Genomic DNA, 27959 nt, shown 5'->3' with positions numbered 1-27959 from the left:
TGGGGTCAGTTCCTTGCCCTGGCTGCTGGTTACAACACGGCGGTGCTCTCCGTTTTGGGGCGGGGGGTTTGGAGCCATTCTGAGCTATTTAGGTGCATTGCACGCGTTTCCAACTTGGGGAAAGCCTCAGGGCGTGAAGACGCATAGCAGAGCACAAAGCAGAGCCTGTGTCTGGGGTGGGAGGTGTTGTAGGGTGCAACCAGCCCCAGCCCCGAGCTGCTGCGGAGCGCACGGGGCAGCCATTTCGGGCAGCATCTGCGCAGCGCTGCGTGTCTGTGCGTTGTGGAGTGCCATCTGCTGGCACCCGGCCCAACGAGGTACCCCCAGAGCAGCTCCACAGCCCTTTTATGGGGAGCTGAAGACCTCAATGCACCCCAAAACCGACCTGAATGGGGAGTGCAGGCAGCCCATGTGCCCTCTCTGCCTCTCCAGGGGAGCTGCTTTGGCACACCCGTGTGCCACACAGTGCGTGGCTCCTTAGTGTGGGGTGGTGCCGTTACCATTTTGCATCCATCAGCTCTAAAGCTCCAATGATCCGACTGGAGCACACAAATCCAATTTAGGATCCCGTTCTCTTCTGGCTGTGGAATGAATCCTGCTTCACTAAGGGCACAGATATCTGTGCATCACTATGCCCTGAGGCAACCCAATGCCATGACAAAGAACACAGAGGCCGAGTCCCCTCCCAGGAAGGAGCATTCAGACCTCCACATGCAGCGTGGAGCTTGTAGATCCCCCGGCACCAGCTGCAGAACACCTGGAGAAACTGGAGCAGGGCCACAGGAAGGGAAGGGCCGGGCTGGGGGACGGCTCACCAGGGAGAGCCGGGTCCTCTGTCATCTTGGTCCTTAAATGTTGCTCTGCAAACTCACATTTCCCAGCCAAAAACACCTTTTGCACCAACGCTCCCCCATTTTGCATGGTTACAAATCAGCAGAATGGGACATTCCTGATGGTTTCTGAACATCTGCTTTCAAAATGGGGAGATTTATCAAGTCTGACCTTCCCTTTGCTGGCTTTCGCTTTGATGAAGGAGCAGATTTCAATGAAAACCCATAGGGCTGCTCTGAGAATCATCCCCATCCTCAGCCAGGCCCTGGTGCACTCTCTCCTCCCAGTGTTACTGGTTTGCACTGGTAACTGGCTGGGTAAGAAACAGGCTTGATGATCTTGCACTGCTGGCACTGCTGACACTGGTTTTGGGGAGGTAAAGTCCATGGTCCCACCAGCCCCATTTATCCCATAGGAGATCTTGCCCCATGTGGATGAGGTGGGATGATGGCACCGAGGAACAGATACTGATAGAACCATGGCTCTTGTTACCTTGGCAATTACCACAGCCCTCAAATGATGGCATGTCACCAGGTGGGCAAGGGGACATCCCAGCACCCGTCCCATAAGCCAAGCTCTGACCCCACATTGCACATCTGGGGGCTGGTGGGCCAGGCTAATTGAATGTTTCTGCCTTCACATCTCCCTTCCCAGCAAATAAAACCAGAGTGAGATAAAAATCTATGGTGCTTAAAGGGGACGCTGCCAAGTAAATTTTTAGCAGCTTTCATTTGCATTTTGCTCTCATTTTGCTGGCAGCTCTGTCTGGGAACTGGGAACAACATTTTCCCCCTGGCTGAGTGCTGCCCATGCTCCAGCTGGCAGCCCCCTTCCAGTTTGCCCTGTGCACACCCAGCATCCAGCACATAGAGCCTGTTGATGTGCAAACCCCAGTGGGGCACTGCACAACCAGGGCTTGCTTTGCCCCATGAAACCCCTCACGGCTGCTTTTGGCTGTGCTGGGCAGAGCTGAGGGCTCGCTGTACTCCTCTCCCTGGGCTGCAGCACTGCTGCAGGTGGGAGTGCCACAGGTGGGGGTGCCATAGGGAAAAGGAGACGCCGTTGGTCCCGCTCTCGTGAACATTACGGTGAGTCTGGAGCTTTAATTTATACCCCGGCTCCCGGAATTAATAGCTGGAAAGAGAATATTAGCTTTTGCTTAAAAGCCGCGGATTTCAGCCTGAGACATCCCCGCTACTCCGCCCCATCAATCCTGGCAGAATTACAGCCTCCAGAGCCGCAAACCCCGGCGCTGCGCTCTCGCTGGGGGTCCTCATTAGGATGAACCAACGCAGCTCCAGGAAGGCCCTCCCCGACCCCAGACATCCCTGCACCCTCTCCTCCTGCATCGTTTTCCTTCTGTTCACCCCGGACCGAGCCTCAGGGACCAACTCCATCGCAGCTCAGCCCTTGTCCCTAATTGCTGCCCACTTCCCCGCCGGGGGATGTCCCCTCAGCCGCGGAGCGCTGGTGCCATCTCCCGGCACTGCGGGTCCCGGCCGGGGGGGCACCGCACGGCGGCCGCTGGAGCTCCTCGTTCCAGCCGGTTTTGCTCGGTTCTCTCCCCTCGCAGGAGCTGCAGAGCGGCCAACTCCCAGCAGCGGCGTTGAATGCGCTCACTGCTGCCAGCACCGGATGGGACAGCCCAGCCAAGTGCTGCGCTCTCCAGGCAGACCCTGCGGACACCTAAGTTTGGATGGGGAGCACTGAGCGCCCGGTGGAGCTGTGGGTGTCCCTGTTCATTACAAGGGGTTCCATTCCAACTCAATTCTAGCCCCCTGAGCAGGTAATGGAGATGAGACCGGGATCGTGTCTTCCTCTCCATCCATCCCAGGGGATGAGTACAACAAGAACGGAGTGAACATGAAGGAAGGCAGAGCTCCTCATAGCCCTGGAGATGAAGAGCAGGAAGGGGAATACTTGGCAAAATTGAATCTGTACAAATCAGCAAGTCTGGATAATATGTAACCCACAGACTAAATAGAATTAGCTAATGAACTTAGCGAGCCCCTGACGATTATTCATAAAAAGTCAGCGAGAGAATGGCACATCCCGGGTTTATTTAATGTCTTTATTAATGATCTGAAAGCAAGAGTAAACAACACATTAATTACGGCTGCGGATGACTCGGAGCTGCAAGGTGTTGCAGATGCTGGCAAAGTGGCACCGCGGGCCCTAACAAGGTTGGAAGTGATGCAGTGGGGAGCGAGCTGAGCATCATCCATCAGCAGGATACATCCCAGGGGAGTCAGACACCAAAGGGAGGGAGGAGGGAGGTGTGAGCTTCATGGGGTCTCAGCAGGGAGCCTGGAGTTGGGAGGATGCAGAGAGGAGCCCAGCAAGTGGGGCAAATGTTCAACCTGGCCCCAGTGGGGACACTGCGTCATCCAAGGGTGAACCACTGGCTTGGCACCCCAAGGCTCCAGAATGGGGAGCGAAGCCTTCGCTCAGTGCCATCGTGCTCAATGTCCAAGCACTGCCTGGCACTCCCTGTCCTGCTGCAGGCCCTTGGCAGCCCCTTCTATGGGTGGCAGCACCCAAAGGTGCCCACTCAGCCCCACAGCCCCAGGGCAGGCACTTCTGTTCTACCCTCGCACCGCCCCGGTAGGAACAAGGGCGCTTTGAGAGCAGGGTGGGCCACGGAGCGGGAGGCCTCTAGCCCTTTAAGAGGGGAAATTTGTAATCCGAGCGAATTCCTCCTTTCTGACAGGCTGGAGAGCCGCCGGTCCCTCCCTCGCTGCACTTTATTAAATATAGTAGTGGAGCCGCCGTCGGCTGGGAGCGGGTGAGGGCGGAGAGCTCCGGCCGGGAGTACCATGGCACCCCGAGGTGGTCCCCACACACTGCTGCTGCTGCTGCTGCTGGCCCACCAGCCCCCTGCCTTCCATGCGGGACCCTCAGCTGCAGGTAAGTCCCATCCCAACACCCACTGTGGAACTCTACTCTAGAGGCGACAGGGCTGGCATGGAAGGGCACCCAGTGTGGGTGGCACGAGCACCCTCGGGTGCCCAAGGAGCTGCTTGCTTTGGGCAGGGTGCTTGCGGCTGTCCTGTGTCCTGCTGGAGGCTTCACAGGGCAGCGGGTGGGATGGGCACATGTGGGATGCTGTGCAGGGCTGAGCAGGTGGCATCCCAGGGCACGTTGCTATCCCTCCGGGCTTGTTCCTTCTTTCCTCCATGCACCAAAATATCACAGCGACTGGCAAGCCAAGTGGAAAATTTCCCTTTGTCAATGAACAGAGTGCTCTTCTTCCCTCCAGCACTGACCGCTGGGTCCCGGACAGCGCTCCCACCTCATGTGTGGGATCAGTGCTGCGCTACCTCTGGATGTGCAAACATAGCCCCACTGCATCCTAGAGTCTATGAGAGGTGGCTGCAAGGCTTGGGCTGGAAACAGGCTCCCATGGGCACAGCAAAGCCTGCAGAATGCCCCCAGAGTGCCAACCCAGGGCAGGGCATGGTGGTGGGGATAGGGGGACAGCACAGACCTCAGGGCTGGGAGGGAAAGAGGTTTTACACTGATTTCTTACTATGCCCATCTCCAAATGGGCATCGTGTGTGAAGCAGCAAAGGGCAAAGTGCCCTGTGTCCCTATCAGTGCTGTCACCCTGCTGTGACTATGGGGACATCCCATCCTGTGCCCACTGGTGTCACCCCAGTGCTGCTTGGAGACCCAGCCTCTCCTTGTTCTGAACCTCTTGTACCGAAGGCCCCACATGTTCTGAGGTCAGCACTTGGAGCAGCTGGAAAAGTTTCCAGCTGATGGGAAAGAGCAGGAAAAAAGTCTGACGGGGGGAATGCAAACCGGTGTCGTGGGAATGAGGAGGAAAATTCTCCTCTCACTCTTATATTTAGCAACAGAGAGCTGCAGGCAGATATATAATAAGCACATTCCTCCAGGATCACAACTTGGGGTTAAGCTCAGCACCAAGGAGCAAACGTTAGGGTGCGGGCAGCGCGGGAATGCAGCGCCCTGGGTGCTGGGTGTGGATGTGTGCCTAAACTGGGCTCTGGGCACGGCCACAGACACAGCCATAGGCACAGCCATGGGTATGGCCAAGGGCACAGCTGGAATAGCTGTGGGTACAGCCATGGGTACATCTGGGCCCAGATAAGAGCATGGTCATGGGCACAGCCAGGCGTAGGTATGGGCACAGCCATGGGTACAGCTGTGTGCGCAGCTATAGGCACAGCCATGGGCACTGCCATTGGTATGGTCAAGGGCACAGCCATGGGTACAGCCATGGGCAAAGCCATGGACACAGACATGGGCACGGCCATGGGTGTTTCACCTGAGGAAGCTGTCAAAGGAGCAAAGCTTTCTGTTGGCATGCAGCACCTGGGCAAAGTGACTTCAGGTGGATGTTGGGCTGTGTTTCTGCTCCCTGAGCTCTACCTGCAGCCCTGTGACAAAGCCGTGTGTCCCATTCTTGGCCCAGCTCATGGTGTGCCCAACAGCCGCTCCTGGCAGACAGACAGACAGACAGAAAGTGTGCCAGGGAAAGAGAGAGATGCTAGAAATGGATGGCAGCACAGAATGGCATGGGGGATCCGCCCGGTGGCACGGCAGCGGTGCCATCACGTGCTGCGAGCCAAGGGGGATGAAGGCAACCTTCATCCATCAGCATGCCCCGTGCTGTGACTCACAGCTATTAAAGGAGCCTTTATAGGCCATGAGTCAGTGCAGGACGGGAGCATCCCGGGCTACTTATTGCCCAAACCTTTTTGGTTTCTGATGGTTGTTTTCCTCCCTTACTCACACTGCTATACACACCTCCTGTGGGCAGCCAGTGGAAACCACATGGGAACCACTGGCTATTTGGGGCGCTTCCACAGGCAGGGCTGCTGCATCCCCTCCCTTCATCCAGGAGTGCTCACTGGGGTGATATCCCCATCCGCCTGGTTTCCTCCCATGCAGGGACCTCTGTGAGCGGGGTCGTTTCCGCTGGGCCATGGGGCCGAGGTGGCTGTGATGCCTCCCAGGGGGGGGCCCAACTGCCCCAAATGGCACCCAGCTATAAATAGAGGCAGGCGCGCCGTTATTTTCTCTATAAACACAACTCCTCGGCTGGTTTCTCATAGATGGGAAAGGCGTGGGGCTGAGAAACCCTGGCCCAGCAGGGGAGGGGGCCCCTGGCTGCATGGGAACGGGGTGAGGAGGGCTTCCAGCATCTCCCCCCATGCTCGCTGTTGCCGTGCAGCTCTCGCAGCCCGCCTCTGGCTGATGCATCCCATCCTTCTGGCTTCAAAGGCGCTCCGTCCCACGCCAGACTGGGACGCGGCCGCCGGGCAGCCCTCCAGCTCAGCGCTGTTTGTTTGCATCGCTCCGGTAACACGGCCGGGCAGGGGGGCACGGGACACCCCACGAGTGGCTGCGTGGGATGGGGGGCACGATGGGTCCCACGTCCTCGGGTGGGCAGCGGGAGCACAGAGCTGGCTGCAGTGCCATGGGCAGGGTGGGGCTGGGAGAGCTGGCAGCCGTGGGGGAGTGAAAGGGGGGGAGAGAACAAAATCCGCCTTGGGATGGTTTGGAAACCACGTCCTCTGGGGCTGATACAATATTTCCAGGCCAACTTCTGCTGGCAGAGGGGCCGCCGCGAGCCTGAGTCACGCTGCAGGGCCGTCACAAAGCCCCATTTACCGCCGCTTCCCCCAAACGCTCCCACTTTCTCCCCCCCCTGCTCTTCTCCCTGAGCAAAGCTTCCGCTTCCAGCCAGGCCTGGACTCCACGCATCCCTCAGATCTGTCAGTGTGCAGCTTTATGTGCCTGAGCTGGCCCCAAAACTGCACCCCTCAGTGGGAGAGCAGCCCTGTTCTGTGCGTGGACACATAGGCACATAGACATAGGGACACATGGGCATAAGGACTCATGGATACGGGGACATGTGGAGATAAGGAAACATGGACATAGGGTCACGTGGACATAGGGACACACAGGCATAGGGATACAGGGACATGTGAATACAGGGACATAGGGTCATATAGACATAGGGACACAAGGATGGGGACACAGGAACATGCAAACATAGGAAGAACTGGGCACATGGACTTAGGAACACATGAATACATGAACATAGGGACATGTGGACATAGGAACACAAGGACATGGGAACACCAGGGCACATGGACGTATGGACATGGGGATATATGGATATAGGGACATATGGACATAGGGACATGGGGACACAGGGACACATGGACACAGGGACACAGGGACACATGGACATAGGGACGCATGGATGTATGGACAAACAGACACAGGCACACACAGACATATGGACACATGGGCACACAGACATGCAGACACATAGATGGACACACAGACAGGGATAGCTGGATACATGGACACACAGACACATGGAAAAAAGACACAGGGACAAGAGGTCAAAGGGATGCACAGACACAGGGACACACAGACACATGGACAGACAGATAGATACAGGGACAACAGGGACATGGGAATACAGGGACACACTGACACACACACATACTGACATACAGGCACAGAGACACAGGGACAGACAGACACATGGACACACAGATACACAGGTGCATGTCTGCAGGCATGACATGAGCCCATGGGATGTGTGTTGACAGATGCACATGCACTGCTGAGGCTGCACACCCTGACCCTTGTGGGTCACGTCCAGCTGTGCCCAGATGCCAGCACCATGCAACCTGGCCATGCCAGCAGCCCTCTGGCTGCTCGGGTCACAGCAGAACAGTGCTGGGGAAGCAGAGGCCAAGCTGCTGGCCCTGTATCAGTGCAAAGCACTGCGGGGTTGGATGCAGGCAGCCCCTCTCCAGCTGTGCAGGAGCGGGGCCATGGCTCTGCCTGACCCCATAGTCCGTGGGTTGCAGAAAGGCATTTTTGTGTGGGAGCCAGGGCAGGAGCGCGGGGACGCAGCTGGGAAGGAACGAAGGCGGGCGGAGGTAGAGGCGGATGCTGGGGGCGAGCGGGACGTGCAGGGGAGAGCTCAGCATCCTTCCAAGGGATGATCTCACAGCCAACACCGGGGGTGGTGCAGCCCCCCCCAGAGCAGCGTCGTTATCAACAAGGCTCCACAGCCCTCTTTGCATTGGTGCTTTCCAGCAATCCCTGTTGTGCCTGGAAAGCGCCAAAGTGGGGAGCAGAGAGGGGAGCAGCACATGTGGCCCTGGTGTGAGGTGAGGGAGAGGTGCTCACAACCCAAAGACAGAGACAGGAGTGGGGAGAAGGAGGAGAAGCCCTCCTCCATGGCAGCAGCAATCCTGGAGCAGGCAGGGGACAGTACCCCAAAACTCCAGCACTGCAGACATCCCCACTGAGGTCAGATGCTCGAGGCTGGCCCAGTGCCACTCATTTCCATGGCACAGGGGTTGGAGCCTAGAGGGGCCCCACGCCCCCTGTGTTTGCCTTCACCCTCCTCGCAAGCTGCTCGTTTCCTTCCCCAGCCATAAATAAAACCGCGCCGTAAATCGGAGGGAATGCACAGCATAATGCAGCCTTTCTCCTCACTCCCTCAGGGCTGTGGGGTGGGCAGGGACCGCTTCCTCCTGCCGGCTGCCCACGGTCCCATCCCACAGCCTCATATGCCACCCGACTCAGCGGGGCCACCCATGGCAGAGCAGGAGGGTTGGGAGAGTGCTACCTTATAAAGTCATCCAGCCCCAAGGCTGACGCTGCCGAGCAGGAATGCACCGGGCTGGACACTGTGCACACAGGGCTGCTTGTTCGGGGCAACAAGGAGCCCTTACTCCCCACCTGGTGTCCCACCCTAAAACCCAGCGGGGCCGGCAGGAAGGGCTGCACACAGAGCGCCTTTCAGGTGCTGGGGTGCAGCTAAAGGGCCGCTTTAACGCATTCCATCCCCTCCCTGCACACACATGGCCGGCCTCAATGAAGCCTTGTTGAGCAGCCAAGGGCAGTTTCACTCCCTTTTTTCCATACCCAACATCCTTCCCGCAGAGGGGACCATTGGGACACAGGGTCCCCACGCCCCCCGGGAATGACGCACCTCCCTGCTGCAAGCTCTGCCCTAAGCACCAGAAAACAGCCCCAGGGGAAGGGACAGGGCAGGGAACCTGGCCAAGCATCCCATAGCCAGCGCGTGGCCGGCAGCAGGGGCGGGCGCACAGTGAGCACAGAGCCTTTGCTTGTTCACCCGGCCCCATGAGAGCAGCGCGCGCCCGGGGTTTGCTCAGAGCGCGGCTCTTGGCTTTCCTCCTTGTTATTTTCAATGCAAAAAGGGGGAAAGAAAGGAAGAAAGGAAGAAAGAAAAAGACAGTGCAGCCTATAATCTGTTGGCCGGCTGCTTGGAAAGTGTGACGGGGACCCTGCTCGCCTCCACGTGCTTTGCTACGGGACAGTGCAAGCTGGGAACGGGGATTGCTCCAATGGGGTCCCCTGCTGAGGATGAGGTGGTTCATTTGTAGGCTTCAACCCATTGCTTCAAGCCTCCCAGCTTGCTGCACAGCAGAGCCGGGTGCCCAGCTGGAAACCACATTGGATGAGATGGGGGAAGCTGCAGAACTGAAATGCAGCAAATTCTAGGTGGGAACACATGGGGAACCAGCACATAGAGGGCACACCATGACCATGGGGCCCACACACTGTGTCCACGTGTGTGCCTGGATAGGGGTGGGGGTGAAAAGGAAGAGGGAAAAGCCTTTTTCAAAGCACTGCATGAAAAGTGGTGCCATGAGCGGGGCGTGTGGGGCTGGTTCTGCAGGAGCAGGTCAGAGGAGGACAGCCCATAACGGCCCTGCTGGGGCTCCTGTGATTCACTGGCTTGGGCCGAAGGAAGAAGGAGCCAAAGCAGCTCATGCCAACAGCATGCACAGGGACCAGGAAATGAGCAGGCTTGAGTAAGACATGTTGGCAGCCCCGAGCCAGAGCTTTGCTGTTAGTAGTGCTGGGTGTTCCCATGCTGCCACCTCTCCCCTGCACAGCATGGCTGGGGGATGCTGCTCTCCCAGACCCCGAACCAAACTGGGGCCAATGGTTGGAAATGGTGTTTGGAGACATCTGTGCAAGGAGGTGTGCGTGTCTCCAAAGGGCACAGGCTGGGGCTGCCCTTCAGAAAGCAGCGATGGAGTCTACATGGCTTTTAGGGTTTGTGTGTCCTCCTGCAGACCCAGAGCTGAACCACCGGGATGCACCAACACATGCTCTGCATGCAGACACCTTGCACACGTGCCCTCAGCCGCTGGCACACTGAGCAGCTGTGCAGTGCATCTGCACCATGGTCCCCTCACATCGTGCTTTTTCTGCACACCCCGTGACATGTCACACGGCCACATGCCATTGTGCTGAGCCCACCACGCTCACAGCTACAGGCCCTGAGCCCATTCCAACAACAGCTCCTGCAACCACATATGGATGGCACACACATAACTGAGCATTCCAGCAGGGGAAATTCTGCACCATGGTGTGAAATAGATAGAGGGTTGGCCCCAGGGAACCTGGGCAGGGCACGGACGCTGCTCTATCGGGATACGGGGGTGGCAGGGTCACAGAAGTCAGAGGGATGAGAACGGGGAGGCTGGAGGCTGCAGCCTTCGGGCCCCATCGTGTGGCCGTCGGCGGAGGATGCAGCCCCCAACAAAGCGCAGCCCAGCGACGGGAGGGCTGCGGGAAGGGGGCTCCCGCTCTCACACGGGGCTGGGAGGGTCCCTCCAGGGGTTCTTCCCCTCCTGACCGTATCCTTTCCCCCTCCCAGTCTCTTTCTTCGGGGACAGCTTCGTGGAGATGCCCCTGGCGGACGCCTCGCGGACGGTGCGGCTGCGGCTCCAGCTGTACACCGGGCAGAGCAACGGGCTGCTCTTCCTGGCCGCCGGGCAGCCCGACCACCTCCTGCTGCAGCTGCGAGCCGGCACCCTGCAGGTCAGCCCCGTGGGCCGTGAGCCCGCTGCGTGGGGAGGTACAGGAGGGGTAGGAAGGGGAATGGATGAGCAGAGGGTACTGGAGAAATAGAGGTTCCACCAGCGGCCGCTCCCAGCCCACCGCTAACCAAGCCCAGCCGGGGCGTGGGAAGGGACGAGGACAGAAGAACGATTTCCTCTTGTGGTTACGGTGCTGGCATCCACCAGAGGAAATGAGCAGGGAGCGTCCACCAACCACATCTGAGGCCAGGCAGGGAGCGAGCATGCAGCTGACCATGTGTCTCAGGGCCCTCTGTCCAACCCTCTATTAGAGAGGCTCCAGGATGCTGCTTGTGGGGATGTAGCCTCCCACCCCCACCCTTGCTACTTCTATATTATATATAGAATGTATATAAACCTGCTATTTCCCCTGCCAGGCTGATGAGGGCTGGAAGCAGTCCAAGCAGTGTGGAAGGGTTAGATGGGGCTGGAAATTGGAGTCAGCACGTGGCAGAGCTCCTGCATGGGGAGAAAAGGGATGGGGGACGGAGGACCCCACAGAGGCGTGTAGAGGAGAATGGAGGGTCTGAGACACTTTAACCCTCAGGGATGTGTCATCACACAACGCTTGAGCTGAGCCCTATCCATCTCCTTCCCCACAGGCCAGGCTGCGGCTGGGCTCAGAAGAGGTGACACTGCAGTCCCCAGCAGAGCTGCAGCTGGACAACCTGGCGCTGCACGATGTGGAGCTGCTGCTGGAGGATGGCAGGATGACACTGACCATCGACGGCCTCTTCAACAGCTCCGTGGACATCGCAGGGCCCATGCGGGAGTTGGACATCCAGCACGGCCTCTATGCAGGCGGGACAGGCAGCCTCAACCTGCCGTACCTTGCCGGGGTCAGCCCACCCTTCAGGGGCTGCCTCCACACTGTGACATTCAATGGTCTGGATGTCCTTTCCCCGCTGTCCTCTGACAGCAGCTCCAAGGTCTTCCACCAGGTGCAGGAAGGCTGCAGCGCGCAGTTCTCTGCAGAGCCTGAGGAGCCCATTGGATTCCTAGGGCCACAGTCCTACATTGCCTTCCCCACATGGGAGGCAAGAGAGGAGGGGACCATCGAGTTTGTGATCACCACGAGCATCACCCAGGCACCCCTCCTCTACCACGCAGGGCTGGAGAATGACTTCTTCTATCTGGAGATCTCCAACGGGCGCCTGAGAGGGTTTGTTGAGAAGGGCAATGGTGTCATCGTCCTGCACAACAACATCTTCATCAGCGATGAGCAGCAGCATTACGTCAAGGTCTACACCAACACACACAAGCTGGAGATCCTCATTGACTACTATGCCTCATCCACGTCCAATCGGGGCATCAACAGCCGCCTGGATCTCCAAGGAAACCTTTTCATTGGAGGCATGAATGACAAAGCCTTGCAAAGGCTCAGGGCGCACCACCTTGCTTTCACTTCAGTGTGGACCTTGACCAACACCTCATTTATAGGCTGCATGGAGGACCTGCGCATAAACCAGCAGCGGAGGAGCCTGCAGGATGCTGTGGTGACGAGGGATGTCACAGTTGGCTGTGGAAGGCAGGAGAACTACTGGGACTATGAGGAGGCTTATGAGCAGGACGAGGCGCCCACCTCGCCACCTCCTGATGCCTGGCATGGAGCTCTGGCTCTGGCAGAACCATGCCAGCCAGATGGCAGCTTCCCACCTGCCTTCGCCAACATCAGCCGGCTGCTGCATGTCAGCCCCCTCATCGTCTCCGAAGGGGGCATGGCCTTTGTGGAATGGAAACATGCACAGCCCACGGTGGACTTGGGCCTTGCAGGCATCCGGCAGTCCCAAATCCTCTTCAGCATCACCAGTGACCCAAGGCATGGTGAGCTGGAGCTGGACATCCCCGGCTCCCGGAGCAGAAAGAAGTTCACCTTGTTGGACATCGTGAATCGCAAAGTCAGGTACATCCACGACGGCTCCGAGGGCCCCATGGACCAGCTGATGCTGGAGGTGACAGTGACTGCCCAGCAAGGGATCCCTGAGTGCCTGCGGCAGGGGCAGACCTACCTGCTGCCCATCATGGTCAACCCTATCAACGATGCCCCGCAGGTGATCTTTCCCCATGGGAACCACATGACGATCCTGAAGCACACACGGAAGCACCTGACCATGGACATCCTGCAGGCCCTGGATGACGACACATCCTGCGACGACCTTGAGTTCCAGCTGCACGGGGGGCAGCAGGACGAGGGCTACGTGGAATACGACTTCCACCCTGGCGTGCCCATCGAGGAGTTCTCCTGCAGGGACCTGGAAGCAGGCAATGTGGTCTACGTGCATCAGAGCGGGACAGATTTGCAGCTCACTTTCCAGGTGAGTGATGGCACAGTGCCAAGCCCCACTGCCACCCTGAGGATCCTTGCAATAGAGCCCATCATCCGCTTGCACAACAACACTGGGCTCGCCATCTCCCAAGGCGGAGCTGTGCGCATCACCACGGCCAACCTGTCTGTGGAGACAAATGCTGTGAAGCAACGGGTTGCCATCCTGTACAGCCTCACAGAGCCCCTCAGGTACGGTGAGATCCAGAAACAAGGGAGCATAGGAGGGGAATGGAAAAAAGTTGAGTCCTTCCACCAGCAAGACCTGGAGCAAGGGCGTATCCAGTATTTCAGCACAGATCCAGAGCACCGGCAGGAAGATATCACGGAGAAGCTAAGATTCAGTGTCCAGGTGGGACAGAAGGTCTTGCCAAACAATACCTTTACCATAAGTATTAAAAGAGCCACCATTAAGATGAAGACTATGGTCCCCCTCCAGATGAAGAACAAGCGGCACAAAAACATCACCAGCAGGGAGCTGGAGGCAATGCTGGAAGACCCAAACTCTGCCCCGGTCCCCTTCCACTATGTGATCATCCAGGCTCCCAAGAAGGGGAACCTGGAGCTCCTCGGCAACAGACTGAATGAAGGCTTTGGGTTTACCCAGGATGATCTGCAGAGAAATCACCTGAGCTACAGTGCGACCATCAGGAATGCTCAGCAGGCTGAGGACAGCTTCCAGTTCCGTGTCCATGCTGGTGAGGAGCACTCCCCTGTGTACACCTACACAATTGGCATCGGTGGGGACCCCAACGCACCCGACCTGACCAATGTCCTCCTGACCGTGCCTGAAGGCGGACAAGCTGTCATCTCCAAGGACCATCTCTTTGTGCAGAGCCTGAACAGCATGGACTACATCTATGAAGTGATTGAGGGGCCGGCACACGGCAGGCTGGCTTGGGCTACATCCCTTGGCTGGCCCTCTGGGGAGGAAATAACAGAGTTCACCAATGACGACATCCTCCACCGCCGGCTGCTCTACCAGCATGATGACTCCGAGACCCTGGAAGATGATATCCCTTTTGTGGCCATCAGGCAGGGCGAGGGCAGCTCTGAGCCTGAGGCAGAGGAGGTGAGGGGTGTGTTCAGGGTCTCCATCCAGCCTATCAATGACCACACTCCTGTCCAGGTGGTGAACAAGGTCTTCAACGTGGTGCGCAATGGGCAGCACCTGCTGACGACAGATGACATTGCCTTCACTGACAAGGACTCTGGCTTCTCTGATGCACAGCTGGTGTTGGCAAGGAGGGACATCTTGTTTGGCAGCATCGTATCTGTCGATGACAGAAGCCACCAGCTCTACAGGTTCACCCAGGATGACCTGAGAAAGAAAAAGATTCTCTTTGTCCATTCGGGAGCAGACCGGGGCTGGATCCAGCTGCAGGTCTCCGATGGCCTCCACCAAACCACTGCCCTCCTGGAGGTACAAGCATCAGAACCCTACATCAGAATAGTCAACAACACTGGCCTAGCCATCCCCCAAGGGAGCCGAGGGAGCATTGATTCCTCTGTCCTCAGCCTGGAGACCAACATGGACATCAGGTCAGACGAAGAGATACGGTTCCTGGTAACGGTCCCACCGAGGTGGGGGACTGTGCTGCGAGGGGAGCAGCCGGTCATGGCCTTCTCACAGCGGGACCTGCTGTCAGGAGAGATCTCCTACCACCACAATGGAAGCAGAAACACCCGTGATGAGCTCCAGTTCACTGTGGAAGCAAATGAGGTGGCAGTAGAGGACACACTGGCCATCACCATCTTCTTGAACACCCACCCCAGTCCATTGCACATTGTCAACAACAAGGAGATACGCGTCTTCCAAGGGGAAGCTGCTGAGATCAAGGAGGAGCACTTGCTGGTGAGTATTGCTTCTCTAGTCATTCCTCCTTGGCCACCAAACCAAGGACCCCACATAACACCCACCTGTATGGAGAAAGGACCCTGTCAGGTTTTGCCCAGGGGAAGAGATGAGATCCAGACCCCTGCTAATGCCACGTGTTTTCCATGCTTTCAGGTGACCCACGAGGAGATCCCACCCCAGGATATCGTCTACCTGGTGAGCAGCCCCCCAGTCTCTGGCTTCCTGGTGATGGTTCAACACGGCCAGGACTCGGATGAGCCACCCAGCCTGGATCCCATCCAGTCCTTCACCCAAGAAGACATCAACAGTGGCCAAGTGCTTTACCTGCACTCCAAGCCAGAGGAGGAACGGGACCGGTTTGTCGTGGATGTCACGGCTGGGGGAGCAGACCCACTGGTGGGGGTGGCCGTCAGCCTGGTTGTGCTCCCTGCCACCATCCCCCTGGACATCCACAACATCACAGTGCCAGGAGGAAGCTCTGCCACCATCTCCACAGCAGTCCTCAACATCCCCAGTGCCTACTTTGCAGCCCTTGACATGCAGTTCACGGTGCTCCAGCCTCCCCGCTTTGGCACCATCCTGAACAGACAGCGGCCCCAGGATGGGGGGCTGCACAGCTTCACCTGGAGTGAGGTACAGATTGCCCAGGGGGTGGGCTGAGCTCCTGCTCTGGTGCCACCAGGAGGCTGGGGAGGGAGGTTGGGCACTTCTTTATCTATTTCTTTTCTCCTTCTCTTCCTCTTTCTTTTCCTCTTTATATTCCTCTTCTCCTTATCTTCCTCTTTTTCTCCTCTTCCTCTTTTCTTTATCTTCCTCTTCTCTTTCCCTTCTGTTTCCTTCTTTCTTTTCCTCTTTCTTTCCCCTTCCCTTCTCATAGAGATCTGCCCATAGTAGGGGCTTGGAGTGGCCAGGTCCATGTCTGGCATGGTGGGGGCACAGCCCAAGACATGAGACAGGCTTGGAAGGCCCTTTGGTAGGGATGCCCCAGATCTACTGGTGGGCTCTTGAACACCTCCTGGGGCAGTAACTCCACCACCTCCAGGGCAGCACGTTTAAATACCTCACCACTGTTTTAGAGAAGAATTTTTCCCTAATACCCAACCAGTTATCCTAACACCCAACTCAATGCCTTCACCCGGCTCCCTCCCACAGGTTCAGAGCCAACAAATCCAGTACCGGCAGGACATTCCCCATGCCCAGACCGACAGCTTCATGCTTGTGGCCAACGCCTCGACCTCCGAGAGGCAGAGCCAACCCGGGACTGTCTTCATCACCATCCTGCCCCGAGGCACCAAAGGGCCCCGACTGCGCACCAACGCCGGGCTCCAGGTAATGGGCACGATGCGGGGGGGTGGTGGCTCCTTCCCTGCTCCTCCTCTGCCTCCTCCTCTTCCTCCATCTCCTCCTCCTCCTCCTCCCCTAGCGATTCTGGGGCTGTCCACGAGGTGGGAGCATCGCCCGCTCCAGCTGCGTGCCATACGGTTTAGGGAACACCAATGATTTGGGAGTAGCACGGTGCTCCTCTCCCCGTGCCCACGTCTCCGAACTCCCGTTCTTCCTCACTCACCCACAGCCAGCGGGTTTTGGGAAGGAGGCTCCGAGCTGCAGTGCTGCCCAGAGGGAGGTGGATGGGATGCCGACCCAAACCTGGGGGTCTCCATCCATAGGCAGCCCCCCCGGGCACACAGCTCCGGCTGTGCACACAGTGCTTGCACAGCATGTGTACAGCCCCCCCAGCAAATCCCCTTTGTCGTGCGTTAAGCCCTGATCTGCCCCAGCTGTGCCAAAATCCCCCACTAAATCCCCACTTCGCCTCATCCTCGCTGGTTTCCAGCCAGCCTGGCACTTAAGAACCCCATTCCCTCCGGCCACCACCACACTGCAGAGCTACCAAAAGGCAGGAAAAGGCCCCTAAACTCTCTCAGCAACACAGCTCCGTTCTCAGAGGGTTTGGAGCAGGGAGCACATCCCAGCTTCCCGGAGGAGCTTTGAGTGCAAGGAGGGGCCGGGCATGTGTTTGTGCTCTTGGGAGATGACTTCAGCGGGTAAAGGTCATGAGCCCTGCATGGAAATCACACGCAGCTTCCCTGCTGCACGCACACAGCGCCGGGTGCAGAGTCCTTGTGGGCAGTGCAGGGAGCCTGGCTGTAATAAGCCAGGGAGGACATGGGGCACAGCTTTACAGGTCAGCCCTGCACAGCCCAGCTGCATTGTCCAGTCCTGCCTTGTTGAAGCTGCACTTCCCGGCCTTGCTCCTTGCTCCCATGGGGGATCTGATGGATCTGATTTCACCGCAGGCACCCACACCCACTCAAGAAATGCGTGGGGAGAGGCCAGCTGGAAAGCGCTGTGCTAACCCGACGTTGGGACAGGAATAATCCTGCAGTCTGCAAGGCAGGCGTATGGCAGAGGATTAGCAACGGGGTGCATTGCTGCCTCCTGCTCTCTTCCACCCCCTGCATGCTTGGGGCTGAGCCTCGGGCACTGAGAGCCCGTCAGAGTGGGGTGATGCTGCAGGTGTGGGGTGGCAGCAGTCCTGGGCACTGTGTCCTGTAAACGTGCTGGGGAACAGGCGCAGGGCAATGAGGGCTTGGGCAGAGGCCAGGGGATGCGTGCATCACCCAGCAGAGCACAAGGAGCTCTTGTACGGCCAAGATGTGCCTCCCTGTGCAAGGCACGTGGCTCTGCTGGGGTGCCCAGTGGGTCACGGCCTCTCCTGTCCCCCAGCTGCGGGAAGGCACCGCTGCCACCATTGGCCCCCAAGCTCTGCGTGCTGAGGATGAGGACAGCCCAGCGGCCGAGGTCACCTTCTCCATCCAGCCTCCAGCTAATGGCAGGGTGGTGCTGCGCTCAGCGCCCGGCACGGCACTGCGGAGCTTCACACAAGCACAGATTGACAGCGGCGTCATCCTCTTTGTGCACCAAGGTACAGCTGTCCCCATGCTCTGGGACACTGGGGTGGGCACCGTTCCCTGGTCCTGCACCAGGGTAGGGTCTGCCCTGTGTCCCAGCTCTGTGCTCTCCACAGGGCCCCTGGATGGAGGCTTTGCCTTTGACCTGTGGGACGGTGAGAACCTGTCTCCTGGGCACTTCTTCCTCGTCAGGGCGCACAGAGAGGAGCACATCAGCCTGGCCAAGAAGAAGAGTCTCACCCTCTGCCCAGGTGGGTGTGGAGCTCGGGGCAGCAGCATTGAGGAAGCCCAGAGGAGCGAGGCTGATGCCCATCCTGATGTGTTTTCCAGGTGCCCTGCAGCCCATCACCAGTGAGAACCTGCAGGCGGTGAGCAGCAGCCCTGCTGGCCCTGCTGCCCTGTACTACAGCATCGAGCAGGCACCGCGCCTGGGGCAGCTACGTACAGCCCGTGGGGATGAAGTCAGGAACTTCACCCAGGCCCAGGTGGAGCCCAGGCCCAGATCTCCAACACCCCCACAGTTCAGGGTCCCTGCCCTGACAGCCCCCTCCCCTGAGTCTATTTTGTCATTAAGCTGAAATCAGTGTGATTTTCTTCCTTCCAGGTGGATGCTGGGATGATTTTCTACCAGCACGAGATGCCGGAGGAGCCCTTCTGGCTCGCCCAGGATGCCATTCGCTTCCGCGTGGTTGCTCCCACCACCATCTCTGACTCCTTCATCCTGCTGGTGCTGATATCATTCGAGGCGAAGTGTCCCCAGCGCTCGACTCAGCTATGGAGAAATGCAGGTGAAAAAGGATGGGAGACAAGGAAGGGACAAGCAAAGGACCAATGAGCTCTCATATAGTTCATGCAGTCCCCCTAAAAGGGGATGAAGCTGTGCAAACTTCAGCAGAGCTTGTCTGTTGGAAGAAAAAGCACTATTATACAATGTGCACAGACACTGATAGTGCATCAACACTGATAGTGCATTTAGCAAATTGTATCCACCCCGTGGCTGCATATAACTCCTTTGAGTGATGTGGTCTAGAGTGGTCACAGACATGGGCTGATAGTCGGTCTGGATGATCTTGTTGGCCTTTCCAACCTTTATAGTTCCCCTTATCGTCTTGCTAATCTAACAAATCCCATTTGCCTTCCCTGTCGCTTTGCAACTTTTTTGCTCTGACTGAGCTTTGGCTTCTCCTTTCTCCCCAGGTCTCCATCTCATAGAGGCTCAACGAGCAGAGATCAGCACCTCCCTGCTGGATGCATCCAACCTCCTGAGCCAGATCCCAGCCCCGGAGCAGGACGCACATGATGTCATCTTCCTGGTGACGGAGCTGCCGGCGCATGGACAGCTCTGGGTGGCTGATACACCTCTGGAGCACTCACAGTCCTTCTTCCTGCAGTCAGACCTGGCTGCTGGGCGCCTGGTGTATGCACACCATGAGAACGGTGGCACCAAGGACCAATTCCAGTTCAAAGCCTGGCTCCGGCCGCGGGCGCAGCGCTCCATCCATCCCCCCCAGGGAGGGGTGCTCATCTCTGAAGCTTTCAATGTGACGGTGAGCAGAAGCAGCCAGAAGCCCCCGCAGGTGGTGAAGCGGCAAGGAGTGCTGCGGGTGCTGCCCAACTCCACCATCACCTTGTCCAGGCAGCACCTGGACGTGGCAGAGCCTCAGGGCTCCCCAGAGGAGCTGGTGTACAGCCTGCTGCGCAGCCCCCAGGCCGGACACCTGGTTGATGCTGGCAACCCACGGGTGCCCATCAAGCGCTTTACGCAGGCAGACATCAATGCGGGCCACGTGCTGTTGGTCACTGCAGCCCATGGTGCTCAGGAGTCCCTGGTGCTGAGCCTGTCTGACGGCCAGCACCCGCCTACCCGCATCTCACTGGAGGTGGTGGTGCTGCCTACAGGCAATGCAGAGCTGCTGGAGGTGCCTCAGGAGCTGAATAGGGCCACGTTGTCCCCACAGCACATGGCTCCACGGCTTGGGGAGGGTGATGCCCTTTACACCATCACCATGGAGCCAAGGTTTGGCCAAGTGCAGGTCAACAGAAAGCCAGCACAGGGCTTCTCACAGGCACAGCTGGAGCGCGGGGAGGTGACCTTCACTTTCACCAAGCTCACCTCATCTGAGGACAGCTTCCAGTTCCTCACCAGGACACAAACAATGAACAGCACTGGGGTGGTGAACGTCACTGTCCGTGCCTTGGTGACAGCACGGCCGGGCAGTGTGTGGCCCAGGGGCACCACAGTCCTGCTGGATACCAGCACGCTGGATGCCAGTGGGCTGGCCAACCTCACCCACAGCATCCCAGTCTTCAGGCTCCGCCAGCCACCCCGTAGCAGCCGCCTCATCAGGAGGCCCCGTGCGCCAGGACAGCCCGTCATCCCCATTGAATCCTTCAGCCAGAGGGAGCTGGAGCAAGGGCTGGTGGGGCTGGAGGTGCTGGATGATGGGGACACAAACCAGCAGCACCCGCACACTGACAGCTTCACCTTTGAGCTGGTGGCTGCCGGCGTGCCACCAGCACTGGTGTCCCTGGGGTACATCACCGAGCCCTACAATGCCTCTAAATCCTACGGTGTCACCCTGCTCCTGGCCCCACCAGCACCATCATCCCTGGTGCCACAAGACACAGCACGGAGCAGCCCCAATGCCAGCGAGCCAGGCTCTGTGCCCCCACCCACCAGCCCCAGCCCTGGGGAGGGAGGCACCTTCCTAGGCTTCATCGAGGCCAACATGTTCAGCATCATCATCCCCATCTGCCTCATCATCCTCCTGCTGGCCCTCATCCTGCCCCTGCTCTTCTACCTGCACAAGCGCAACAAGACGGGCAAGCACCACGTGCAGGGCTCACCTGCCTCCAAGGCCAAGAACGGGGCTGTACCGGAGCAGGAGACCTTCCGTAAGACAGACCCCAACCAAGGCATCCCCCTAACGACTGTCAATGCCCTGGATGGCAAAGGCACAGCTCTGCCACCGCAGGGTCCCGGCGTGCCGGCTGACCCCGAGCTGCTGCAGTACTGCCGGACATCCAACCCTGCCCTGAAAAACAACCAGTACTGGGTGTGAGGGTGCAGGGCGGGGGCACGAGTGGTGGGAGCCCCCCAGAGCATCACCTCCTCCTCCGGGGGAGCCGGCATCCCGCGGGCGCAGCAGGACCTGGGGACGGGGGGCTGCCAGCACAGCCACCCAGGACCCCTCCATCTCCATAGTGCTTTGGGCAGAGGGGCAAGTGGGTTGGGAGGGGGGGGAGCAAAACGCCATCAGGGAGCGCTGCCATCGGGTGCGCACTGGGGGCACCTGAGGTTGGCTGAGGTGCTGGGGGTGCAGGTGGGTGAGAGGGATGAAGACGAGCAGCTTTGCACCACGTCAGACTCAGGATGGAGCCGCATGAATCCCCCAGGGCGAGGCAGGCTGCAGGGATGGAGCAGAGGCTTGGAAACACCCCATGGCCAACGCCAAGGGGATCCAAGGAGATCCAAGGAGCCCCTGCCCACCCCAGGAAGAGCAATGAGCAAAACACATCATGCTGCTTCCAAACACCCAGAGCAGCCATGGCTGCACACAGGGCCAGGTGCCCACAGAGGCACAAAGCTGGAGGGGGGAGCGGGCACGGCTTGGTTTCCCATTGTATGCTCCTGTCTGGTAGGAGTGCACAGAATAAAGGGCCTTTCCCGAGGTGCAGCCGGTTTGCCTGAGCCCTGGCAAGCCATGAGCTGCAGAGCAGTATTTGGAGGCGGCGTGCCGAGCTCCGGCCTCTTGCTCAAGTTTTCCTCTAAGTGTTTAAATAGGAATGAGCCGAGGAAAAACTGAGTGCTGCGTTCAGGATGGGACCCAACAACAACAACAACACACTGCGCGGCTGCAGCTCCTCACTGCAGGGCTCTCCTGCTCCCTGCAGCCGGGCTGAGATGCTCCCTTAGCACTCCTCTCATCTGGGGTCAGACCCTCCCAGAACAGCACCGCGGGGCTGCGAGCTGTGCTGTATGCAGCTTTCCTGGCTGTGTTTATGAGCATGTCTGCCTTCCGTGCCCTGCTGCTGGAACATCCCATTGGGTGCCAGGGGGGTTCTGACCCCACCAAGCCCCATGCAGGGATGGATGGATGGATAGCAGCAGCTCAGCAGCTTGCTGGGTTGTGATGCTCCCCAAATCCAGGGTGGCCCTCTGTGCAGAGCAGAGGTGTGCCAGCTCTCCTTCCCTCCTGCATGTCATCATGGCTCTGTGTTGTGCATGGCTGTGGATCAGCTCTGCTACAGGAGTGGGTGCTGCAGGGCAGGCGCTTGCCTCACCCCGAGGGATTCAATGGGAGGAACATGGCCTACATTCGGGAGCATGGAAAGCAAGGCGAGTTATTTTAGAGGCTTATGGTTCCATCCCTGCGCAATATCCGCTCACCAGGGTCAGGAGAGGACAGGCAGCAACCTGGAGGAGCCAGTGCTGAGTGTGCTTCTGTGGGGCCAAGTGGATACAGGGATGTGAGTGGGATCCATACACTCCATCCCAGGGCAGGGACCTGCCCTCTTCTTGCCCTATGTGGGAGCACCAGGAGGGTGCAGGCTCTGCTGCAGCCTGGCTGCAGGGCTGGTTTCCAGGCACTGCTGCACGCAAACAAACACGCAGGCCAGCGGGTTTCCTGCAACGCCCAGCTGGGCTCAGGTTCCTCGGGAGGCTCCGTCAGCTCTCCCCGCACACGGGCACGCCACAAGCCTCGCTCCCCAGGCAGGGCTGGCTGCACAAAGCATTCCAGCAGCTGCACGGCGCGCATTGACATGCAAGGCAGCTCTGGCCCCATCCCCAGCTCACACCCAGCGCCCGGCAGGCAGCAATGGGGCCTGAACTCTGAGCAACAACACGCCCAGGACCAGCCACACACCTCCACATCCAGCATGCTCAGTGCCCTGCCACGCTCCTGAAATATGTGAGGCACGCAGGGATGACGAGGTGCTGCTGAGCCCCAGCTGGCACACTGTGCCCCACATGCATCTGCATGCTTCGGCTCCCTGCACATGGGTGCTCCCAGCACCGTGTGGTGCTGCCAAACCCATCCCTGCCAACCGGCCCGGCGGGTTCCTTGGCCCTGGCAGTGCTGCCAGCGGCACGGGGACATCACCATCTCACCTCCTGCACTGCCAGTGCGTCCTGCCCCAGTTTCACAAGTGCTGCAGTGTTGTCCTCTGACAGCCTTCAGGCCAGAGAGAGGCAGGAATAGGGACTTGGAGCCATGGGTTTGCTCTGTTGGGTTCTCTTCCCTACTTCTCTGGGGTCTTTCCAAGGTGAAGTTTGTGGTCTCCCATCCACAAACACAGTGATAGTGGTGGCAGGCCCCACTGTGAGCTCACAGAGCCCACACCAGCCTCCCCAGCATCTGGATCTCAACAGGGAGAATGGCTTGGGATGGAGACCCCAAAAAGGAAATGGCATGGGATGGGGACAGGGGTGGGGATGGGGTGGGGTGTATGTGGAGTGGGATGGAGCCAAGGTAGGGTGGGGATGGGGTAGAAGAGGGTTAGGATAATGGGACCAGGGTGGGATGGGGACAGGGGGGGAGGGAGTCAAGATAGGAAATGGATGGGAAAGTATAGGAACAGGGTAGGATTGGGATGAATTTTATAGGGTTGGAATGGGATGGAGCCAAGGTAGGATGAGGACAAGGTAGAATAGGGATGAGGTGGGATGGAAATGGGGGAAGATGGGATCAGGCTGGGATGTGGGCAGGGTGAGATGGGAATGGGGTGAGACGGGAATGGTGTGGGATGGGGTTGGGGCAGGGTGGAGCTAAGGTAGGATGGGACCAGTGTGGGGTAGAACCAGGTTGGGCTGGGGACAGGGTGGGGTGGGATGGGGATGGATAAAGATGGAGCCAAGGAAGGATGGGGACAGGGGAGAACAGGACCAGGGTAGGGTGAGAATGGGGTGGGATGAGGATGGGGTGACACGGGACAGGATGGGGAAAGGACAGCGTGGAGATGGGGTGGGATGGGAATGGGATGCCGGAGGAAGCACATCCCTCCTCGAGGCTGTGGGGAGGGCTGAGGGGATCAGGGACAGCCGAGCGCAGCTCTCTGCCTTCCCAGAGCCACAGTCATCCCAACGCCGGCCCTCATGCTGGGGCTAATTTTAACCCTGGAGCCTGGCCAGGCCGGCCCGACTTCCCTGGCTGTGATTTATCCCCAACCATTTCCCTTCACAAACACAGCCCTCGTGCCAGCCCTGCGCGCTCACAGCCGGGGATGCTTGGGAGGAATGCCCAGCGCCGTGCCCCCTCCATGGAGCCCTTCCTGGAGCAGCTCTGCTTCCCAGGGACAGAGCACAGAGCAGGGGGGGTGGCGGGGAGGGGGAGGAGGGATGTTTCTACTGATGGGTTTCTTATAATTGAAGACGCTGTGGGCTGGCTTGGTTGTTTGTTTTCGTTTTTTATATCCCTTTTTCCAGTCAACAGCAGAGCTTGAGAAAAGAGATTTCCGTTGGCCTGCGTCTAGTTAAAAACTGGTAAAAATGCTGCAGAAACGTTTGCAAAGGAATGGAAAATATTGTAGGGGGGGGGGAAGGAGGGGAAAAAAAAATAACCCTCTTCCAAAGAAAGAGCTTTTTGTGTTTTCTTTCCCATCAGAAAAAAACTTTCAGTGTGCAAAATGTCGACCGCTTGGATTTCTCCTCCCAGTGAGCCACAGTGCTCCATAAGGACGGGGTTTTGGTAAGCTAAAAACCACCGGGTGATGCCACGGGTAAACACGTCCATCTGTCCCATAGGAGCAGCCGTGTCCCACCACGGTCCTGCAGCCAGGCTGGTGGAAAGCCCAAAGGTATTTGGTCACTAGCGTTGTGAGTTCCCACCCGTTCTCAGCCCTCCTAAGCAGAGATGCTCTGCTTAGGAGGCCGCGGCTGGAAGCGGTGCGATGCGGGTGCGTGTGTTAGAGGTTGTCATACATGCGCAGCGTCTTCTCCAGCTGCTGGCTGACGCGCTGGTAGAAGATGATCTGCTGCTTCAGGTAGGACTGCATCATCCTCTTGAAGTCGGCCACGCGCCGCTCATGGAAGTGGTTCATCTCAGCTTGCAGGGCAAAGCCCACCACGCGGCAGCGCTTGCGAATCCCATCCGCCTCCTCCTGGTCCATCCGGCCCTCGTCGCTCATCCGCTGGCTCTCCTTCACCTTTGCAAAGGCTCCTGGTGAGGCAGGAGAGAGGTGAGAGCTGCACCAGTGCCCTATGAGCAACGCTTCACCCCGTAGCACCAAAGTCCCAGGCTTTTGGGGATGGAGCTGAAGCTTTCAGTGGGCTCAGCAGGCAGCATGCACAGCCCACATCCCAGCCCGCTGTCCCTGCCTGGGAACTGGACAAACTTTGCTACATAGCACAGCAGGGCTGATAACAGGATGGAACAGCCGCCGTGGGAGACGGAGTGGGGCAGGACACTGCTGACTGCAGCATCCCGGAGAACGCCTCAGATGCAGCTGATGCTCTGACAGCAGTTTTTTTTTCCCCCCTCCTTCCACTGATTTTTATAGCTCAGTTTCGAAAGAATCCCGCCTGGCTCTGGCCCTGCATTCCTCCCTGTCCTCAGCACTGAGGTTGTTTGCCTGCAAACAGGATCCAGCCTCCAGCGGTCGCTGGGAATTCATTCCCTCTCCCTGCCCCTAAAGGCAGCACAGACCCGAGGTCCGGGAGGAGGAGGAGGAGCCCTGAGGAAGCAAAGGTTGGAGGCCAAATCCTGCCTTCCGCTCTGCCCACGCGGCCTCGCTTCCGGGCGGGATCCAGCCCATAGTGGTAAACAAAGTCAGGAGAGAGTGCAAGAAAGCAGTCAGGGTTGCTCCTTCTCCTCGTGCTCCTTGTGGGGCAATGCAGGGACCCAAAGCCACCGGCCAACATGGATATCCCCTCCCTGGTGCGGCCTGGGAGGGGTGCGTGGACTTTGGCCCCTCTCCCACACCCAGCCCTGGGTGTGCGTCACACCCGGACAGAGGCACAGGGCTGACCCAGCATAGGCCCTTCCCTTGTCCCCGGACACTCTAGGACAGATGGGATGCTCTGGTCCTGCCAGCAGGGTGCTGAACCGACTGACCTCTAATCTGCAAGGATGTGTTCACAAAGAATTTGGCTCTGGTTGCACTGAGAATGGCCAAAACTTGATCCTAGACCGGGCAGCCCCAGCAGCACCTCCAGGGCAGGGGTGATCAGAGAACACTGCCAAACATGATGGTCTCCATCCCTTCACCATCCTTACCCTCATGTCCATCCCTATCCCTTCTTTATCTCCATCCCCATGTCCATCACCATGCCCCATCCCCATCACAGAGCTGCGTCCCCATCCCACTCCATGCATAGGGCCACCATGCAGGACCAGTAGAGCTGGTCTGGCCTACGTTCCCAAGAGAGAAGCAGCACCCCAGGGGGCCCCCCTTACCTTTCTGGAGATGGATAATGTCCGGGAAGTTGGAGAGGAGCCCCTGATACAAAGAGAGAGTGTCCAACATGAGGAAGAGGTCATTCTTGGGCTGTTCTGCAAACATCTCCCCCACAGCCTCGTAGGTCTTGCCCGTGTGGGAGATGGCGTTGTTGAGAGCATCTAAACTGTAAGGGGGGTCCATCTGGAAGGAGTAGCTGATGGCTTGGAAGGCGTTGCCCAGCTTCTGGAACTCCTTGCGGAACCCCCCTACGTGTTTGCGCACCAGCTCGGAGGCCACATTGGTCAGCTGCAGGACGCTGTCGTCCATCTTCTTGCTGAAGGCCTTGAAGGCATCCACGCGGTCCTCCACATCCTGCAGGTCCTGGTGCTCGGTGGGGATCTGGATGGTGAGCAGGAAGTTGGCACCCACCATCTCATCTTTCTCGGCCTTGCGCTTGCCCTGCTTCCAGGCCTTCTCATCTCGGCAGCGGAGGAAGTGCTGGAAGCCTTCGTACTGCGACAGGACAGGGTGGCTGGTCATGTGCTCCATCCAAAGGATCAGCCGTCTCTTGCGTTTCTCGATGAAGTCCTCCTCGAAGCGCCCCGTGGCCTGCTTCTCGGGCAGGTGGGGCACGGAGATGACAGGGAACTTCTGCAGCAGGCGCCCGTAGAGCCAGTCAAAGTGCTTGTAGCGCCGGTAGACAGGGGAGTTGAAGTTGCTGGGGGTCAGCTTGTAAGAGATGTAACTCTTGATGCCTTTGAATTTCGTCTGCTTGGTGGGATCCTCCACGGAGCAGATGAAGGGATGTGGGTTCGCCCTCCACTGCGGGCCCTTGGAGCCCATCTCGATGCCGTAGACCTCGGCGATCTTGGACATGAGGGGCACGTCTCCAAGGATGAAGGCCTCCACTCCTGAACGCACGAAGCAGGAGAAGCGGTTGAGGTTCCTGCCCACCACGCTGCCCCTCTTGGAGGAGCCCACGCTGTCCTGCCTCTCCAGCGCCGGCTTGATGCGGGGCGCTCCGTAAGGCTCCGTTCCTGCCAACGGGTGCCCGTTGGTACCGGCAGCACCGCGGGGCTCCTCCACCACCGTGCACGAGTCGTCCCAGTCATCCCAATCGTCGTCATCGTCATCCTCGAAGCTGCCTTGGGACGACAGGCCGGCGGGCGCGGCGCAGAAGCCGTGCAGATGGCCGGGCGAGCCGGCGGGGCTGCCGGAGCCCTCGGTGTGTCCGGAGCCGGCTCGAGGGCGTACGATCTCCACGTACGATGCCGGGAAGAGGCCGGTCTCTCCGCGGCTGTTCCGGCCCTGCAGCCAGCCGTCCAGCGAGCGCTCGCTGAACACCACGAGCTCCTCGTTCTCCTGGATGCTGATCTCCTCCTTGTTTTCGCTCTGGAAGTTGTACAGCGCCCTGCCCCGCAGCGCCATGGCACGGCCTCCCCGCGCCGGAGAGCCTCAGGAGCGGCGGCTTCAGTGCAGCGGGGCCCGCAGCCCGCACACAGCCGGTATCCCCGGAGCGGGGCCGCGGGGCCCGGGGGAGCGCCGTGCCTGCCCCATGCCGCCGCCGCACCGCCCCGGGCTCCCGTGCGCTAAACGCAGCGATGTCCGATGCGTGTATCCACGGCTCTCGGCAACTTTGCCGCCCGCCCCCCCCCGCTCCCCGCAGACCCGCAGCGGTCCGGCCGCTCTCCGCTCTCCGCTCGGTGCCGGTGCCGGTGCCGGTGCCGCCCCGCCGTGTCGCCCCGCCCGCACGC

The 27959-nt window shown here is 59.0% G+C and overlaps 2 protein-coding genes across 2 annotated transcripts; one reads left to right on the top strand and one right to left on the bottom strand.

Annotated features, from left to right (window-relative positions):
- The first annotated feature begins 3602 nt into the window (after positions 1-3602).
- CSPG4 (chondroitin sulfate proteoglycan 4) lies at positions 3603-21503 on the top strand. The gene is made up of 10 exons (XM_015872712.2): positions 3603-3738; positions 10532-10695; positions 11336-14911; positions 15068-15547; positions 16067-16243; positions 17642-17840; positions 17943-18077; positions 18157-18311; positions 18431-18614; positions 19024-21503. The coding sequence occupies exons 1-10, from the start codon at positions 3648-3650 to the stop codon at positions 20886-20888; spliced, it is 7026 nt and encodes a 2341-aa protein (XP_015728198.1). The 5' UTR covers positions 3603-3647; the 3' UTR covers positions 20889-21503.
- Positions 21504-24214: 2711 nt separating this feature from the next.
- Positions 24215-27916, bottom strand: SNX33 (sorting nexin 33). Its single transcript, XM_015872713.2, has 2 exons — positions 26223-27916; positions 24215-24986 (listed from the first exon to the last, which is right to left on the bottom strand). The coding sequence occupies exons 1-2, from the start codon at positions 27631-27633 to the stop codon at positions 24733-24735; spliced, it is 1665 nt and encodes a 554-aa protein (XP_015728199.1). The 5' UTR covers positions 27634-27916; the 3' UTR covers positions 24215-24732.
- Between the last annotated feature and the right edge of the window lie 43 nt (positions 27917-27959).

Source organism: Coturnix japonica, chromosome 10 (genome assembly GCF_001577835.2).
Source record: "Coturnix japonica isolate 7356 chromosome 10, Coturnix japonica 2.1, whole genome shotgun sequence".
NCBI lineage: Eukaryota > Metazoa > Chordata > Aves > Galliformes > Phasianidae > Coturnix > Coturnix japonica.
Note: the sequence above shows the minus strand (reverse complement) of the source record. Positions and strands in the feature narration are given on the sequence as shown.

What these genes read in the sequence shown, in the direction of transcription:
- SNX33 (XM_015872713.2), bottom strand. Translation starts at nt 27,633, where the DNA reads ATGGCGCTGCGGGGCAGGGCGCTGTACAACTTCCAGAGCGAAAACAAG. An exon ending in CATTATCCATCTCCAGAAAG is followed by an intron (nt 24,987 to 26,222) that starts GTAAGGGGGGCC and finishes CTGCCTCACCAG; the next exon opens with GAGCCTTTGCAAAGGTGAAG.
- CSPG4 (XM_015872712.2), top strand. Translation starts at nt 3,648, where the DNA reads ATGGCACCCCGAGGTGGTCCCCACACACTGCTGCTGCTGCTGCTGCTG. An exon ending in ACAGCTTCACCTGGAGTGAG is followed by an intron (nt 15,548 to 16,066) that starts GTACAGATTGCC and finishes TCCCTCCCACAG; the next exon opens with GTTCAGAGCCAACAAATCCA. An exon ending in CATCCTCTTTGTGCACCAAG is followed by an intron (nt 17,841 to 17,942) that starts GTACAGCTGTCC and finishes TGCTCTCCACAG; the next exon opens with GGCCCCTGGATGGAGGCTTT.